At 44.7% G+C, this 17,660-nt stretch overlaps 1 protein-coding gene across 1 annotated transcript in view; it reads right to left on the bottom strand.

The window, feature by feature from the left end:
- The window catches only part of Pinx1 (PIN2 (TERF1) interacting telomerase inhibitor 1), a 61,588-nt gene extending 45,002 nt beyond the window's left edge, over nt 1-16,586 (bottom strand). Inside the window, exons 1-6 of the mRNA XM_041672303.1 lie at nt 16,452-16,586; nt 13,287-13,396; nt 11,835-11,927; nt 9,513-9,591; nt 6,484-6,576; nt 580-656 (exon numbers count right to left, since the gene is read on the bottom strand). Of these exons, the coding sequence (XP_041528237.1) occupies nt 580-656; nt 6,484-6,576; nt 9,513-9,591; nt 11,835-11,927; nt 13,287-13,396; nt 16,452-16,470 (471 nt within the window). The 5' untranslated portion in view covers nt 16,471-16,586. The remainder of the gene's footprint in view (nt 1-579; nt 657-6,483; nt 6,577-9,512; nt 9,592-11,834; nt 11,928-13,286; nt 13,397-16,451) is intronic.
- Between the last annotated feature and the right edge of the window lie 1,074 nt (nt 16,587-17,660).

The raw sequence follows: 17,660 nt of genomic DNA, 5'->3' as shown, positions 1-17,660 counted from the left end.
GGAATTGCCTAACAAAGTCTCTCTCATCATAGGTAATTCTCAAGTTTCTAAACATAATACCGAGTAACAAATAACTGCTACCCAGGGAAAAAAGACACCCGCCGGTCTGGAAAAATGCTAGAGATAAATAAAGGCTGTCTTTCTGTTCTAGGGTCACCACAGACCTTGCCCAGGAACCAATAAAGGAACATAAGCATGGCGCGCCAGACTCACTGAGTTAACTATATAGCCCAGATTTTGCTAGATAAAACAAATTTTCATTATCTCCAGAAATTCAGCTAAAATTTCTAGTGTTTACACATCAGAATGGCATACAGGGCTGTCACTTACATTTGGAAATAGTGCAAATGTTTTGTGCAATACATAGGTCAATGGAATGATTAGGGTTATGAATTATAGGTTCATTTGTACTCCCCAGGTTTGAAACAAGCCATAATGTACAAAGGAAGGTGTACCCACTGCTCATCCCACCCCAGGATCTGGGGCTAAGGGTGGGAGTGGGGGCATGTAATTGTCTATGACACTGGGGAGAGACAGACTGAGAACATGCAAACAGCACTACAACCCATGGCTGGGTACCTGAGCAGTTTTCTTGTTCTTCCTTTTCCCAAAAATGCAGTCCAGGTCTGTTTCGCTCCGAGAGGACAGATCCTTCCCTAGAAACAACAGAGCTTTCTTGTAAGACCATTCATTTCGAAATGAGAAGCACAAGTAGAAATATGTCACTCCTGGAAGAAAGCAGCTGGTAGCAGAGGGTCAGCTGCCAACTCTGGCCCCCTCACATTCCAATGCTGAGCACAACACAGACTACGATCAAAACTTCAGTAACCGTCGTAAGACCACAACTGCCCAGTCCCCTCCTGACTGCAAACAACCTGGCACATGGACAGCACAGAAAGCTCCACTCAGAAGTGACCCTCCTGCTTGCTGTGCCATTAAGTTGGGCCTTATGGGTGCTGGGTTCGTTCTATGCAAAACAATCCCATTTCCTTCAAAGAGAAACGGCAATTTACTGATGGTTACAAAACACGGAACTGAACATTCTGACAGGCTCATACCTCAAACCCTTTAAACACTCACATTTACTGCTTTTTGTCACAGGAGCTCAATAATAACTAAGAAAAATTTAAAAGAATAAAGCAAATCAAAGCTCAATTTTTCTTTTAAAATGTTCTTACTTGTAATAGCTCTACCAGTTAAACAGAAAGCTACACGATGACAACAGGAAATAAATGGCTCTGGTAAGAGCAGGATCCAAAGAATCTATGATTCCTGTTTTAAAAACGAAACTAGCTCAACTCCAAACCCACAAACCACTAATTTAAAATTCCCTTTGGAATTTTAAACAGGAGCCTATGAACAGTCAGCCAAATCCATTCCCATCCATCAACTTCAAGGAAAGTGCATCTGAAAACTCAACCCTCCGTGTGAAGCCTGCTAAGCTTGGAAAGAGAGGTCAGGTCACATACAGGAATCTGGGTTTCTAGCTGGAAGCCAAGTTCCAGTCACCAGTTCCTTGCTCTTGGTTTTTTTGCAGCAAACTGACTTGACAAAGTAATGTCATGACCTAGAAGGTTCTGGTTCACCGATTAGCACTGGGGCATTCAAATACAACACTGCTCAGTGACTCCATGAAATTGAAAAAACAAAACACCCTTCAATTTGATGCAAAACCAGGTGCCAGAACCAGTTTCAGAGGCAGTGGTACCAGAATAGATGGTGCAGTTGGCACGACCTGTTCCTGAGGCATGGGAAGGTTCCCAATGTTGCTCTCCTCCCATCAGAACCCCATTCAAAAAGGCCAAGGAGAAGCCACCTAAGAACAGAGTGATGCTTATCACAAACTGTGGCACAGGCAATAAACCAGAGAGGGAGCACAGCCAACTTGCAGCTGCAGCAGTGAGAAGTGGGCGGCTTCTTGGGAGGCAGACACCTATCCTCAGCTGTCACCAGCGCAATCCATTTTGTACTTGCAAAGCACATTTACGGTGAAAGTGTAGCCCAGAAAAGTGAGTCAATTTAACTTGATTTAGAAACCAAGAAACCAAGCATGATGGTGGTGCACATTGTCATCCAAGGACGCAGGAAGCAGAGGCAAGAGGGTCAAACATTCTAAGTCAGTGTGCCATACAATGAAAGAAACCCCAATTCCAAAGCAAGCAAGAACCTCCAAACCACTGACCGATTCCCCTCAACCCAGCCCCTAAAAAGAGGTGGCATCCTAAAAGCAACATAAATTCATGCCTCCTTTTTATAACAATTTCATTAAATGTAAAAGGTCAAAGGAGAGAACACAGGGCCACAGTTCACAACTAGTATGTGAAAAAACAAACACACCGAGATTCAAATCAAATCTCAGATTCAAAGGGAAGCTGCCAAGCCAGTAGAAGTGTTCAATGGAGGTGCTAGGGTTTCTAGAGTTCTGGGTGGGCTCTTGGACCAGAAATCTCTATCCTCTAACAAAGTTCACTGAAGTAAACTTAGAAACCAGGGCTGTGCAGGACTTGCTCTGGATTTAATCTGGAAAACAGAGGAGAAATGAGAGTCAGAGTCCATTAAAGAAGAAACCTGTAACTGGGCTAAATGGGAAGACAGTGGGATCCTGAAATTAAGAGTCAACAATGGTCCTGGTTGAATCACTTACATACATTATGAAATTATGAATAAAATAAACATAGTAAAAATTAACTTTAAAAGGATAGTAACTTCAGAACTATGGTAAAATCAGAACGAAAACTGTGGACAAATAGATCTTTGACAAGATGACAAGCAGAAAAATTGAACAAGGCAGAAAACATGTTATCTGTCTAGCTGTGACTGTTTTAGCTCAGCCATAACTGCATCTCGAGAACCAGGAAAAAAGGTTTCCAGGAGTCAAACAGACATAAGGAAATCCATGCAGGGCAGGGTATAGGGTTTCACAGAGGAGTCATAGGTTTCCCATCAGGTTTTCCAGAAGAAGTGTAACTCCCAGAGTTGACAAAGGCCAACTCCATTCTCCAGTCTGGCATCTGGGAAGCAAATAGACTATAACACACAGATATAAAATTAATGAACTATAGCTGCGGCCCAAGCCCAAAGAAATGCTGTCTTTGTAAATATATTTGCAAATTTAAAAAAATGAGATCTCCTGGGTAAACTGGGGGTGAAGGGAGGTAGCAGAGGGGAGGGGATGGGGGATGAGAACATGAGGGAACAGGATGGTCGAGTTGGAGGAGGGACAGAGTGGGAGAGCAATGAAAGAGATATCTTGATAGAGGGAGTCATATGGGGTTAGGGAGAAACCTGGTGCTGGGAAAATTACCAGCACTCCCAAGGATGACCCCAGCTAAGACCCCTAGCAATAGTGGAGAAGGTGCTTGAATGGCCTTCCCCTGTAATCAGATAGGTGATCACCCTAACTGCCATCATAGAGCCTTCATCTAGAAACTGATGGAACCAGATTCAGAGATCCACAGCCAAGCCCCAGGCCAAGCTCTGGGAATCCGAGCCTGCATGGGACCAAACTAGGCCCTCTGCATGTGGGAAACAGTTGTGTAGCTTAGTCTATTTGAGGTGCCCCTGGCAGTGGGAACAAGATCTATCCCTGGTGCACAAGCTAGCTCTTTGGAGCCCATTCCCTATGGTGGGATGCCTCCCTTAGTCTTAATGCTGGAAGGGCTTGGTCCTGCCTCAACCTACTGTTACAGGTTTTGTTGACTCCTCATGGGAGGCCTTACCCTTTGGGAGGGGTGGATGGGGAGTGGGCTAAGGATGAGGCGGGGGGGGGGCAGGAAGAGGGGTGGCAGGGGAACTGTGGTAGGAATGTAAAATAAATAAAAACAAAACAGATTTATCTGGGTAGCTTCAATTATTTCAAATTTTATTTACATAACTCAGTCAGTAAGACTAAATTAAATAAAAAAGCAATGCCCCTTACAACCATAGTCTTACTGTGGGAGGAGCTAGATTTTAAACAAATCTGGTTGATAGTAACTTAAAATTACATAATTAATTATTTCAAACAAAAGCCATCAAGTAGAAGCTATACAAAGAAGTAACTATGCATCAGGACTAAAATGATATAGGCAGAATTTAGGCAGTAGCAGATACTATAGTACCATTTGCTCTGGCCAGGTATTTTGCAGTTTCTTTGAGACAGGGTCTCACTATGTTGCCCTGGCTATCCTGAAACTCGCTGTATAGACCACTAGGCTGGCCTTGGATGCCTCTGCCTCCCCAGTGCTGGGACTAAGGGCATACACCACAATGGCCAGCCCTTGCTCTATGAAGGTCATGTGCAGGCTATACAGAGTGCCACCTTGCTACATTTTAGTTTTCTGGAACACACAGGGGCTTACCACGTGACTCACTCTTACTAACAAAGGGAACTAGAAACTTTCATTGTTAACATTAAGGTCCTCTTTCCACAAGGTTGGAAAAGCGTGAGTTCCATATGGAAGGTCATGTCTCACAAACCACAGACCAGAGTCTAGCTGGATTTCATGGCAGCTTGCAAATATCTCCTCATGTTACAGAAAAGGAAACAGAATTTGAAGGAAGGGAAATAGTTGGGGATGTGTCTGGGAGAGCAGCAGCCAGAAGCCAGCTTCCTCTGACCCAGACAGGCTCCTTTAAGACAGTTCATGGTTATCATTCACACCCAGAGACAAGACCAAGTGAAAAGAAACAGCTTTTAAGAAATGAAAGAACACCACCTTCCACTGGACAGTGCAGATGGTGGGATCTGCTATTTCCTGTCCTGCCTGGATTTTCACTCCTTTTCCTCTTTCTTTCTTATTCCCAGTCTTTGGGTCCTCTGTTTCCTGACACCTCCTCTCCTTCTAGCACAATACACCTCCAGCTGTCTTCTCTGCACACCAAGGCCTCCTTTCTTCACGAGCAAGGCTGTTAAATGTACAAACCTTCCTGTGAGAGAGAAATGAAGGCATAATGCATCAAGAGGTGACAGGGTCACCAGCAAGGGAGTGGCTGAACTAGAAATAGAAAACAAGTAGACACAGCCAGAGTAGAGCACCTTAGAGAGGTTTCTCCTAACTCCAGCAAATGCTTCGGATGAAGGCAGGCATGCAGTCAGGGACTAAAGGACAATCAGAAGACTACATTAATTTGGAGGGAAAAGAAAAGGCTGTATGCCGTCCAAATCTGCAACAGCCTTCTGCAATGTCTCTAGTCTTCCTGTAGCATCTAACGAAAAAAGAAAAGCTGTTTAAGGGGCTACCATTCCTCACCTCCAAAGGACTACGGGGAGAGTAAAGCAGTTTTCTGTCCTACAGCAGGTTATGGTATGGTAGAGATAAGCCCTGGTTAGATGCCTCAGAGGCTTCCAACAAGAGCATTTGCCTGTCAAAAAGAAAGGGATAGCACAAAGGAGTTTAATTAAAACCACAAGTGGAGAAGAAAGGAGACTCCAGTTCTCCCACAGAGCTTAGCACTCTGCTCCTGAACCCCAGGCTCTGCCGTACCTTTCACGTCTTCCAAGCACAGTTCTACTTGTTGGGGTCCTGGCCCTAAAGGACAGCTACTGTCAACAATGTCCAGTCAGACTCTCTCCCACTGCTACTCAGGCAGGTTATGGGAGTTAAGCAATCCCCCAAATGCCAAGACCAAGATGAAGAGATATGCCTTTCCTGGCACAGAGGCAGAAAGAGACATCCAATATGCCAAAGAACAATCAAATAGTGACGGGATGTCACAGAACAGTAACCATCACACCTAACATCCATAACGTACTACATATAATAGATAGCTTGTGACCATATGCAGAAAATCTGGGATTTGTTTATAGTAAGGTAAAGGCTTAGTGGTACACGACTGCCACCTAATGGCTACAGAGAATAGTTGTACTCACAATGAGCTCCATGGGGAAGGTGTGATGAGCAAGGCAGGGCTTACTGCCCAACTTCCAACTGCCCCATTCCTCAACACCACTCTGGCCACAGCCATGGGATGCCTATAGAGATACTCCATGAGATGGAGAACTTGCGTAGATGATTCCAAGGATCACCTTAGGACTATGAGTCACTACAGTGAAGATTTTGATATAATTAATGAGCCAAACTGTCAAAACAGGGACTATCCACCACAACCACTAAGAACTGAAAGAAAGTATACAAGCTGTAAAATTAAAGAACAGAAAATTTAAATTATCTTTGATTTAGCTACACAGAATTCCCATTTTCTCTAAACAGACAGACTTTCATCACAGCCCACACAGGACCTGCCCAGTCTGAAGCCTCCCCTGGGCTCCTCTTGGTACCACCGCACCCCAATTTGCACTTTAGTAAGATGTCTAACAAGTCAGCATGGGCACTGAGCCTCTGCCACCCAGGGCTGCCGCAGATCAACCCACCAGGCAGACCAGACTGCCCCATTCAGGACTTCAAACAAGCAGCCCGTGCTGCAGCACTGGGCAGGAGTCACAATGCCCCAGGAAACCCAGTGCCAACACACACACTTCACCAGGTGAATGCCTGCTCTTACCTTTCGTGAATTTCATATAATGAACCCGGTTTTTGGAGGTTTTAGATTTTTCTTCAAGGCTAAAAGATTTCTTTTCCTTATTGTCTGAGGAATCTGTAAAAAGAAGAAAAACATTAACCACCATGTAACTCGCTCTCTGCATGAAAGGCTGACGAGTTCTTACATACAATTTTATGGGCGTGCCATCATTTATTACCAAACCGTTATCAAAGGATTGGGATTGATTTTTAAAGTATAGATCAGGCAAGGCTCTCTGTAGTCTATAAAACCCTTAAAGAAGAGAAATGAAAATATGTCTTCATACCAAAATTAACATATGACTATTCACAGCACTTATCCATAGCAGTACACCACCAAGGTCACCCCAAAGCCTTTCAATATGGCTGAGCTCACACTGACACAGTCTGATACTGGAATATCTGCAGTAAAGAGTGGTGGGTTAATCCCAACATGACCACTGAACCACATAACAGGTAGCCATGCTCTCCCCCAGGAGCTCCTAGGAATTTCAACAGAATGTGAAGCAGAGCCGGCTGTGAACTGTGAAGACAGGTGCTTCAGCTTTCACAGTGTTCAGCATGGGTTACTGGGAATGCACACCCTACACCACTGTGCTCAGCATGCCAGTTTCTCTCCCAAAATATTTAAAATAATGAGTGGCAAAATATCAGAAGGGCAATATGCAGTTTCTATGAGAAAGTGCCATCACAATGCTAATGTAGACCTGTCAGGACATGCCTTAGTGTACACAGTTTCCCGTGTGTACATGCACCGTGTGTGTATATGGGTACTTATTCACGTGAATGTCTGCATGTGCAACTGTGCACACACATGTGGAGGCCAGAGGACAATGCTAGGTGTCTTTCTGCATCTTGATATACTTCATTTTTTGAGACAGGGTCTATCACTGAATCTAGAACTCAGTGACTGGCAAGGGTGGCTGGCCAACGAGCACCAGAGGTTCTCTAGTCTCCGTTCTCCCAGTACTGGGGATACAGTTACACACTGGTCTTTTTGGCGAGGTTGCTGGGGATCTGAACTCAGGACTCCACTCTTGTGCAACAGGTGCTTTATGGACAGCAATCTTCCCAGCGCCTGCTCTCTTTTCTGTTGGTGTGATGTGGGCTGGCAACTTACACGAGGTTAACACTGAACTTCTGATCCTTCTACTCCTCCTCCCAAGCGCTGGGATTATAACACTGAACTTTCGATCCTTCTACTCCTCCTCCCAAGTGCTGGGATTATAAACACCTACTACACCCGTATGTGTAAAACAAGGTAACTTTTACAAATGAAATTTAAAAGAACATATTGATTTTTATGTTCTACAACAGGACAACACAGTCTGCTTAGCTCGAAGACAAACAGTTTGAAGTTACCAAGGAATCTTAACAACAGAAAAGAATACTAGGTTTTTATGCCATCTACCACTGGATGCAAGCAATGTGTGGCTGTAGTGAAAATTCATGTGGATGAAGACATCACATTCAAAAAAGATGGCACAGTAGGAAAATAACCTGCTAGCTCTCCAGGTCTGTCCTGGGAAGAGGCCTTCCCCAAAAGGAATCTTCTGAAAGCGCCTTTCAGTTCTGGATGGCAGTGGAGCCACAGACAAGAAGCTACTGGCCCCCTCTAGTGGTCTGGACTGGAGTTATCTACAGGTGAGCAGCTGCACTTTTGACATCACTTAAAATACTCCCAGCTGTGGGCACCAAGGAAAAGGAAGCCCAGGGAGATAAATCCTGGAGGAGGATGAAGAAGGCAAGTGTCATTTGTGAAGTCAGTCACAGCCTTCCTGAAAAAAACTCTCAGTCCTCTGGGACCTTCGGAAAGCCCACTGCCTTAAACACTTAAATGGTCCAGGGGATGGGGGTGTTGTTGCAGTGACGCTGCTCAGCTTTGGCCATCAGTGAGGGACAAAGGAGGCCTGTCCTGAGTGAGACAGGGTCCCGGTACTACTAAAACAGTACCTCTCACATAGGAAATGATGATCATGATACCATCAGACTGCAGGAGACAGAACCTCTATCCATGCAGCCCATCCAAGATCTCTGTGAGGTCTTGGAGCAGATCAATTCTGGAATTCTATGGCCTGAAAATCACAAGCACTCTCTGAGGCACCAAGCACTAAGAGTAACAACGCCAAACCTAATGCAAAATAGTTTTCTCTGGTTAAGAACAAGGGTGTGGGCATCGCTGAGAAAAGGATCCCAGGTTCAAAGGTCCATGCAGGCACTGGTGGTAAAGGCACCTCACACTTGAGTGATGCCATAGTCATGACCCTTAGATCACCAGATACTCACTAAGGTGAACTCTCTGGTGACCAATCTGCCACTTTATAGCTAACTTTCATTTTAGTCTTTATGTAGCACTAATTATATATGCTGTATTTTAAGTCTGCCAGAAAGACAAGTAATGTTCACAATTCTTTTATCATAATATGTGCATGGCATACAGATATAATTAAAAACCTATACAGTTAGCCAGGGTGGTGGTGCACATTTAATCCCAGCATTCAGGAGGCAGAAGCAGGCTGATCTCTATGAGTTCATAGCCAGCCTGGTCTACAAGAGCTAGTTCAAGGACAGCTAGGGCTGTTGTATAGAGAAATCCTGTCTCAAAAAAACAAAAACAAAACAAAAAAAAAAACCCTATACAGTTGAAGAATTATAAAGTGAACCCCTTCATCACTACTCCCAGGGTTAGACTACCAGCACTACCAGTATCTGGAAGCATTCATGTGCCCTTCCTTGGCTGTTCGGACCCTGCTGTTTCCTCCCAGAAAACTAGGCATTCTTTGCTGTGGGGCACAGATGTCCATGCTGCAGGACGTGCAGTCACAGTTCTGCATCACCACATGCCAGTAACATGCCCATAGCTGGGATGAGGACAGCTCATTCAGTGACAGTACCGTTAGGATATAAACAGAACTGAGTCCTGGTAACGCTTCCATCACCCAGCTCTCGGATCAGAAAGGTCTACAGCGAAAGTGATTCTGATGGGGGGAGCAGCAGCGCTAGTGTCCTTACCTGCTGTTTCCTGACTGTGGCAAGTGTTGAGTGCTGCCAAAAGCTGGTTGAAGTCATCCTGGTGAGCAATCCAGTTGTCCTGGAAGCACCAAAAAGTATGAGCAGCAAGCCTAAAGCTTACTATGCTGCTGACACAGAGATATAACAGAAATCTGGCCATTAATATGAAATTGTATTATTTTGCAGCGAAATCTATAGTAAAGCCTTTGTGTCTGGCTTTTTCAGCAAAGTTGTTGCTATGTTTGGGTTAGTCAGCAGAGGCTGAGAAATTGTTTTGAGACTGTTGAAACCTTGAAGAATTGTTGTCTCTCTGGAGAACTGACCCTTGGTGCTACACACACCTGCATCAACCTTGGTCCGAAGACACTCCTGGCAAATGTGGAGTTCTTACTTTGTGTGGATCATCTGCCCTCATGAGCAGCAAGAGCAAGATAACTTTGGTAGTTAGAACCTTTCCCAGCTCCAATTAACCTGTATATCTATGTTTGAATAAAGTAAGTGGAGTGAGCTAGTTGGGTATCAATTTTTTCCAAGAAGGCTGTAACTCTCTGCTCTTTTGGAAAATTAAAGCTTAGCATCTTGGTGAGCTTCTCTCTCTACTGTGGCACCTACAACCAACATCAAGCAATATTATTTAATAAATTTAACTGGATTCAAGATATAGTATAAACTTGAAATAAGATTTAAGCAGATCAATATAAAAGCTATAAACTTGGAATAAGGTGTAAGCAGAGCCAAATAAAAGCTGGAGAATCTAGGTCAAAGCTCAGTAGTGGAGTCCTTGCCTAGCGTGTATAAAAGTTCCAGGTTTGGTCTCCAGCAACACAAAGTCGACAATATATATTTAGAGGAACCTGCTTGGAAGCTCAAACCTGTATTCCAAAGGTATATGGCTCATCCACAGTTAAGTTGGAGCAAAACAAATCAACAGGCAGTTTGTTTGCTAAAAATTACACTTAAGTAATATAAAATTAGTATTTTCTCACACAGAGAGACTATTGGGGACTGGAGATATGACCCGGCAGTTAAGAGCGCTGACTGCTCTTGCAGAGGACACAGATTCAATTTCTAGCACCCACATGGTGGCTCATGTCTGTCTTTAACTCCAGTTCCAGATGAACCCACGCCTTCTTCTGACATCCATGGGTACTGCAAGCATGTGGTACAAACACATATGCACAGAAAAAAATACCCATATGCATAAAAGAAAATAAATAAATTCAGGGTGGGGGCGTGACACACACCATGGACATGATAAAGACAAGGGCAGCGAGAGCATGGCGTCCTCTATGTGCAACACAACTTGGACTATTCTGCTGAATTCTGACTACTTACATCAGCAGCAACTTGGCAGAATTCTGTGGAAGGACGCCCTAAGTCTCTGAATCAACAAGTTCCCACTTGTAAAGGGTTCACTAATAATGATCTCTAAACAATATGAACCAGTGGGCAACAGGGTTTTTGAGCAGAATTTGCCCATATAACTTTACATAAGCATTTCTTATTAAGAAAGCTTAAAAGTTAAGGTGTACAAATAGGTTTATAGAACACAATGCTTCTCCTAAGAACATAAGTATAGCATGTTTTGTATTTCTCAAATCAGCACTTACACCTTATAGAAACCCTTTCTTTAGTGGCTAAAATTTTAGCTGTTATTTCAGAAAAATCTTAGCTGTTCTAGTCAGAAATACTAAACTAGTCTAAGCAATTCAGTTTACATAAAGTCATTCTCTCAGTTTCTTTTCTTTTCTTTTTTTTTTTCCCCACTGGATTCTGTTAGCTACAGGAGTTTAGGACAAAGCTCCCAGCCTGACTCTGAATGCAAAGGAGCCGTCGGTACTAAACATGATGAGTCTGTCAGCCTCTGACTTTCAAGCACAGAGTCTGTGTTCAAGAGGCTATGAGACTAAGGGGAACACAAACAGAGACAAGACAGCTTTCCTACATCACTTCCCACTCTCAAAGCCACCTGCATTAAGAAAACAATATTAGGGTTGTATTACACTAATATTAGGGTAGAAGTAAAGATAAAATTTGGTTCTGTTCTAAAATGAGTATTTTTTTGAAAAGACTTTTTACAAAATTCAGCCATAAAACAGGAGAGCCTTTCTAGGCCATTAAGTAAAGGCTTCAGGAGGACAGGCAAGGCGGTGGATGCATGCCACAGGATGAGGACAAGCTAAGTCAAGTGCTCTTACATCTTTCTTCACCCAAAGCATGTACCATACTCTTGATAAAAGCTATTCCATCTACTTGCACGAATTTCAATGTTTATGTTGACACAAGTCAACTCTGCAAAGAAAACACACAGAAGCTGCTCACTTCATTGTTGTTTGTAGCTCCGAGTCCCAGGTTATTGTTCTTAACTTTAACTTTAATATGTTCTGTGGCTCCTTGCTCCTGAGCCCCCAAACCCTGTGGAGATTAAAAAGAAAGAAATCAAATATAACCCTATCAGCTACAAAGAGAAATTGCCTCTTTCTTTCTTTACTATCTATTCAAGAGACAACCCAGAACGATGGTTCTCAACCTATGGGTCAAACGGCCCTTCACAGGGGTCAGCTATTTATAACAGTAGCAAAATTACAATTATGAAGTAGCAATGAAAGAATCTTATGATTAGGGTCATCACAACAGGAAGAACTGTATAAAACAGTCATAGCGTTAGGAATCACATGGAGCACATGACATTCTGTGACTTAACGCTACAACACAACATCAATTAAGAAGGTGGAGGAGCATTCCAGGTTCCTGGTCTCACTTAGCTCTCACTCCGAAGGTTGTATGCCAAGTGCAGGGACTGTAGATGAGAAAGTCCTCCACGGAGGCTTCAGCTAGGTGAATGGGAAAGGAATAGAAAACAGAGACTGAACATCACAGGACCTTGAAAGTTGGAGCGGAGATGCAGATTTTAATCCTTGGAAACATCTTCAGCAAGGGAGCAACATGATCTAAAGTTCAGTTTCAAGACCCTTCTGGTTGTTATATGGAGAAATGGAGAGAGGAGGAAAGAAGGGAAATGGGAGGTGGGATTGTTTGGATGCTTGGGTAGTTAGCACCATTTTTAAAAATCAGGAAAACCTGGGAAGGACAAGACTTGAGGGGACAAGAGGTTTATAATAAAAAATAATCTTGAGATGGTCCCTCAAGCATCACAGCCAGGAGGCATAATCCAATACACGGTAATTACTGAGATTGCCTGCGTGGAGTATGCAAAGTGGCTCCTCAGCTCAGAAGACTAGAGGAAGAAGTTGGCCATGATGCAGATGTTGCTGAGGTGATGCATGAGGTGATAGAAAGGGAAGTGATGCTACCACGGCAAAGTTCAACAAAGCAGCCAACATGCGGAGCACTGCTAAGGGTGAGGCAGTTTAAGGATACTGCACGCCCACTGGATCTGCCAACTCTGACAGAAGCAGAATGCGCAGTTTCACATTCAAAGCTCCATTGCAGTCAGGAGTAAGTGGGATATTTAAGAAAGCAAGTATCCACTATGAAGGAAAATTAAGTACCATTCCTGGAAACACAAAATTGAAACCTAAGCATGATTCCATGTGTAATGAATTAAAAGACATCTAAGAAGGCTACTAATACAGCAGTAACCAGAAGACCTGGCATTCAGTTCCAGTCTAATTTTACCACCTGGTCACAATTTAGTTCCCCAAAATCAATTACTGGTCTAAAGCACAAAGTTCTCCCAGACTCTAAGAAGGCTGTCTTCTGATTCGCTGCCTTTTGGCATGGCATGGATACTTTAGACTTCCGATGCAATACCTTTCCTTTAGACCACCCCATCTTCTCAAGCATCCTCTGGCCAAACTTGGAATCATCGTTACTCCACGCAGTGTTTCTGGGATCCACAGCCCATTTCTGCTTCCGCCGACCTGCAATTGAAAAGGCATTTCATCAGCACTCCATCTTTACCTGGAAGAGCACACGCAAATCAGCACATGCTTGCGTGCTAACAGGATATGTTCAGGGTCCAAGGGGCTAAGAGAATCTTCCCCCTGGCTTTCCCTGTAACTATACATTCCTGGCATATAAACTGACCTTATAAAATTCAAAGTAAAACATTCCCTCCAAGAGAATGCAAACTAAATACCCGACAGACTACTATTTTAGCCTTCCACTTCCAGTCACTGGCAGCAACCAAAGGCCCTCCTGTCACCGCCTTCATACTCACTGGCAGCTGCAGCGGCCACAGCAGCAGGTGCAGTCACCCCGACGCTCACAGCTTCAGGTTATAGGCTAAATGCCACACATACAGCAGACACTCTTTCCACATTACCTCAATGAAGGGAGATCTTCTTACCTTTCTACCTTTCAGATGAGAAAGCCCGAGTCTAGGAGAACAATATCTGCCTAATGTCCCCAAGTAAAACCCAAACCTTTTATACAAACCAAGGTCCTATAGATTTCAAAATTTATTTGGGGCTGGAGTGAAATGGAGATTCATGTAGTGCCCAGGCTAACCTTAAATTTGCTATGTAACTAAGGATGACTTTGAACTCCTGACCCACCTGCCTCTACCTCCCATGCCCAGATCAATTTATATTCTTAATACACAATACAGAAGTCATTATGACCTTAGGGAGAGTTAATAGTGTATCATGATTAACAGATAATATGATACCTCCCTTCTTATTAAATACCACTGAGCCTCCAGACTAATAATCCAACAATAATCTGTTGCACTGTGGTATTTATTTCCATCTTTCATGTGTCCTTTTACTCTCTATCCCTTCCATGTCATATTCAGTTATTCATTCTTATGCTTCACTGCAGAGGAAAATAAAGCACTTTGCCTATAGCTGATTAGAAATGTGTGAATATACAAATGAATGAGAAAGAAGGAGAAAAAGTAAAAGAAGAAAAAGGGAAAAAAACAAGAAAGGAAAGAAAGAACAGCTGAAATAAGGGAACTGCTTTGGGTGACATGGAAACTTTTCTCTGAAATGAATATAAATCAATAACTGACCATTAAGAACTCAAGTTCAGGCTGGAGAGATGGCTCAGAGGTTAAGAGCCCTGGCTGCACTTCCAGGGTCCCAAGTTAAATTCCTAGGCACCACATGGTGGCTCACAACAGTCTACAATGAGATCTGGTGCCCTCTTCTGGCCTGCTGGCATACATGCAGGCAGAACACGGTATACATAATAAATAAATCTTAAAAAAATCTTAATAAATCTTTTTAAAAAAAAGAACTCAAGTTGTATTGTTTGTTTGTCTGAGACAGCCTAGCTCTGGCGGCAATCCTCTAGTCTTAGCTCCACAAATGCTGGGGAATCACAAGCAGGAGCCACGTTTGGCTTCACTGTGACAATTTTGAGGAAAAACTACAACAGAAAAAGAACCCACCAGGCAAACAGAACAAGAATCTGAACCCCCAAAGTCACCTGTGGCCAGGTAAGGAATCTGGAGGTTGAATGTCATTCCTGCTTGCCCACTGCATGCATGCAAGCATATCATCATCAACGGCCTCATAACCCAACTGAAAATGACATGACCTCTAGTCAAAGGGCTCACCGTGTTGCAGGTAAAACCAATAGGGATCCTTACCTATACATCACCCAGCAAACAAGAAACCATTCCCAAGCATGCAGGCAGGAAAACAAACAAACAAACACCACAAGCCAATGCGCAGAGTTATGCCTTGGGGAAAAAGGGTGATCCAAAAACTTGTTCCACTTAGTTAAAAAAAAAAAAAAACTAGTATATACTCAGCACAACACTATCTCATGAATGAACACAGTAAGCTGGTGTTCTGCATGTCTGTGCCCGATCCATGTCTGGAGAATGCCTGCCAGGGGTCACTGACCAAGGCTTGTAAGGTTCCTTCCCTTCCCATCAGAAATACATCCCTGCTACATACTTACACAAGATGCATTGCCATGCTACCTAAGGAACTGGCTGCCAGGTCAGTTGTCCTTCCCTGTGTCCCACTGCCGACACTCCAAACTATTGATGTAGTCACCACGCTTAAGATTTGTAAGCCTTGGCTGAGGCAGAAACTAGCCCAATTTCGTGGAAGTAGAGACCAGATGAACTGCCTGGAAGAGGGTGGCATCGATTGACCTACCTAGAAAGGACACTCTCCAGTCCAACTACTGGGCTGCCTGCAGGAAGTGCAGTATGCTACATGAAAAGAGAGTGGGGCCAGGAGTGGCAGTAGGGGATCAGAGGCGGCAGTAGGGTAGTGAGAGATGGGGAAGAAGATTCACTAAAACACGCTTTGTTCTAAAGTGCCATAATGACATTTTTTTTTAAAAAAAGAAAGTATCTGTTTACATTCCTTGATAGCTACACAACTTCCAGGAAAAGTCAAAAGCCAGTTCTTAGCGACCATCACTCGACTGCCTTCTGGTGGCAAGAATCTGTAGCTACACGTATCATTTCAAAGTGAAAGTCGCCTCTGAGGAGAATTAGTGGACTTCAGAGTGATGCTAAGTGTCAAAGACAAAGAGGCCAAGTCGCCTCTAACCGCGGAAACCCTCTCGGTCTCGCTCAGAAACGTTCACCAGCCTGCACTCCCGCCAAGGGCTAAACAGTGCCTGACACTTGTAATCCTACTTTTCTTCTCTGGGACCAACACATCTTGGACAGTTTAATTTCAGAGCCTAAAGCGATGCTACGGGACCCGTCTTTTAGGAACCCCAGGTCACTTGAGCCCAGAGAAATGAAAGAATCCTCCCAGGTGACCACGAGGGCTAGCGCACGAGACAGTCCGAAACTTAGTGTCCTGAGTCTCCGAACGCACACGTGAACGTGCGACCCGAGCCTTTAGTACCAGGAACAGAGTCTCGGGGACATCTGTCCCGCGCGGGCCCGGCAGTCACTGCGGTCCCCACCCGGAACTTAGACACCCCGGGGCCCCGGTCACCCTGGTAGCCCGTGCCCGTCAACCCATCACTCGGTTGCCCAGCTCGGCCGACACTCACGCTCCGCCAGCATCGACATTGTCGCAAGTTGGCCGAGCGCTGCCTCTGGTCGGAAGCCCAGAGGTTATGAGGAGTCTGAAGAGAGGATGAGATAGAAGCCTCCTGGGCGCGCACGCCGGGTAGAAGGCTGCACTGGGGCGCGTACTACTGACGTCAGCTGTGCGCGACTCGCTACCAACCACGTGAAACTGAGGGGCGGGGCCGCCTTGCAGGATTGAAAGACGCGGATTCGTTCCAGCGCTTGGCCAGACCTCGTGGGACCCAGGCACGTCACAGTTTAACTCTGAAAGTGGGTGTGCAAGCAGCCTTAGAGCTGTTCGCAGGTTCTACCATGGGGACCTTTAAAGAGCTGGAGAAGCGGCTGAAGAGGAAGGTATTGGCACTGTGGAGGGTGGCCTATGTTCCTCACACTCTACCCCTGCCCATTGGGAATTCCAAGAGAGGAGGGAGGGAGCGAAGGCAGAAACAGACATCTAGCTGGCAAAGGCAAATGAAACACCATGTTTTTTTGTGCTCAACGATGGAGTAATAATGGTAACCCTTCCATGGTCTTCGCTGTGACAGACTTAAATCCCAAAGGCTTTTCCCAGCTCCGTTGCTCAATCGGCCACACCTGGCATTTGCTGAATGCATCCTGTCATATTCTGTACCCGTCCCCTTGCGTTCCTTTCACCTCCAAACGTGTGACCTCAGCTACCCCTCCATGCTGTTTATCTGTTTTTCCCCTATAGGGAGAGACCTTCAGAGCCCCTTTCTTTGTCAAGACTTCAGCTTCCAATCTAGACCTTAGTTTTTCTCACATACTTGTTGTAGCCATGCCTTCAGCACTGGCCAGGGCCCTGTCCCTCCCAGGGGCCCTTTTTCTCATTTCCTCCTCTTGGGAAGGTCACGTCCACTTTTCATCAGACCCAACAAGGCCCCATGTAGACCCCACCGCAGTGAGTGCAGCCCTTCTAGGACGCAGTGGGCTGGGGAAATGAAGTGGTGTTGTTTAGTAGCTGCGGTGGGGCAAGAGCTCAGAACTGGGAGTCGAAGGACCTGAGAACTGGGCATGGCTTTGCCCACTTCTGCTTACCTGTGAGATGAGGAGGTTGATGACACTCAGTCAAGAAGGACCATATGCTTGACCGTGGGTTATAAACAAGAAAGAAAAGGCAGTCAATGTGGCGTGTGACTGTGAGGCTGGGTCTGACCAAGCCACCTCTTTAG

This window comes from Microtus oregoni, unplaced genomic scaffold (genome assembly GCF_018167655.1).
Source record: "Microtus oregoni isolate MIOR12 unplaced genomic scaffold, Mior012 000001F_ref0000356, whole genome shotgun sequence".
Taxonomy (NCBI): Eukaryota; Metazoa; Chordata; class Mammalia; order Rodentia; family Cricetidae; genus Microtus; species Microtus oregoni.
This window is presented reverse-complemented; position numbering and strand designations above follow the sequence as displayed.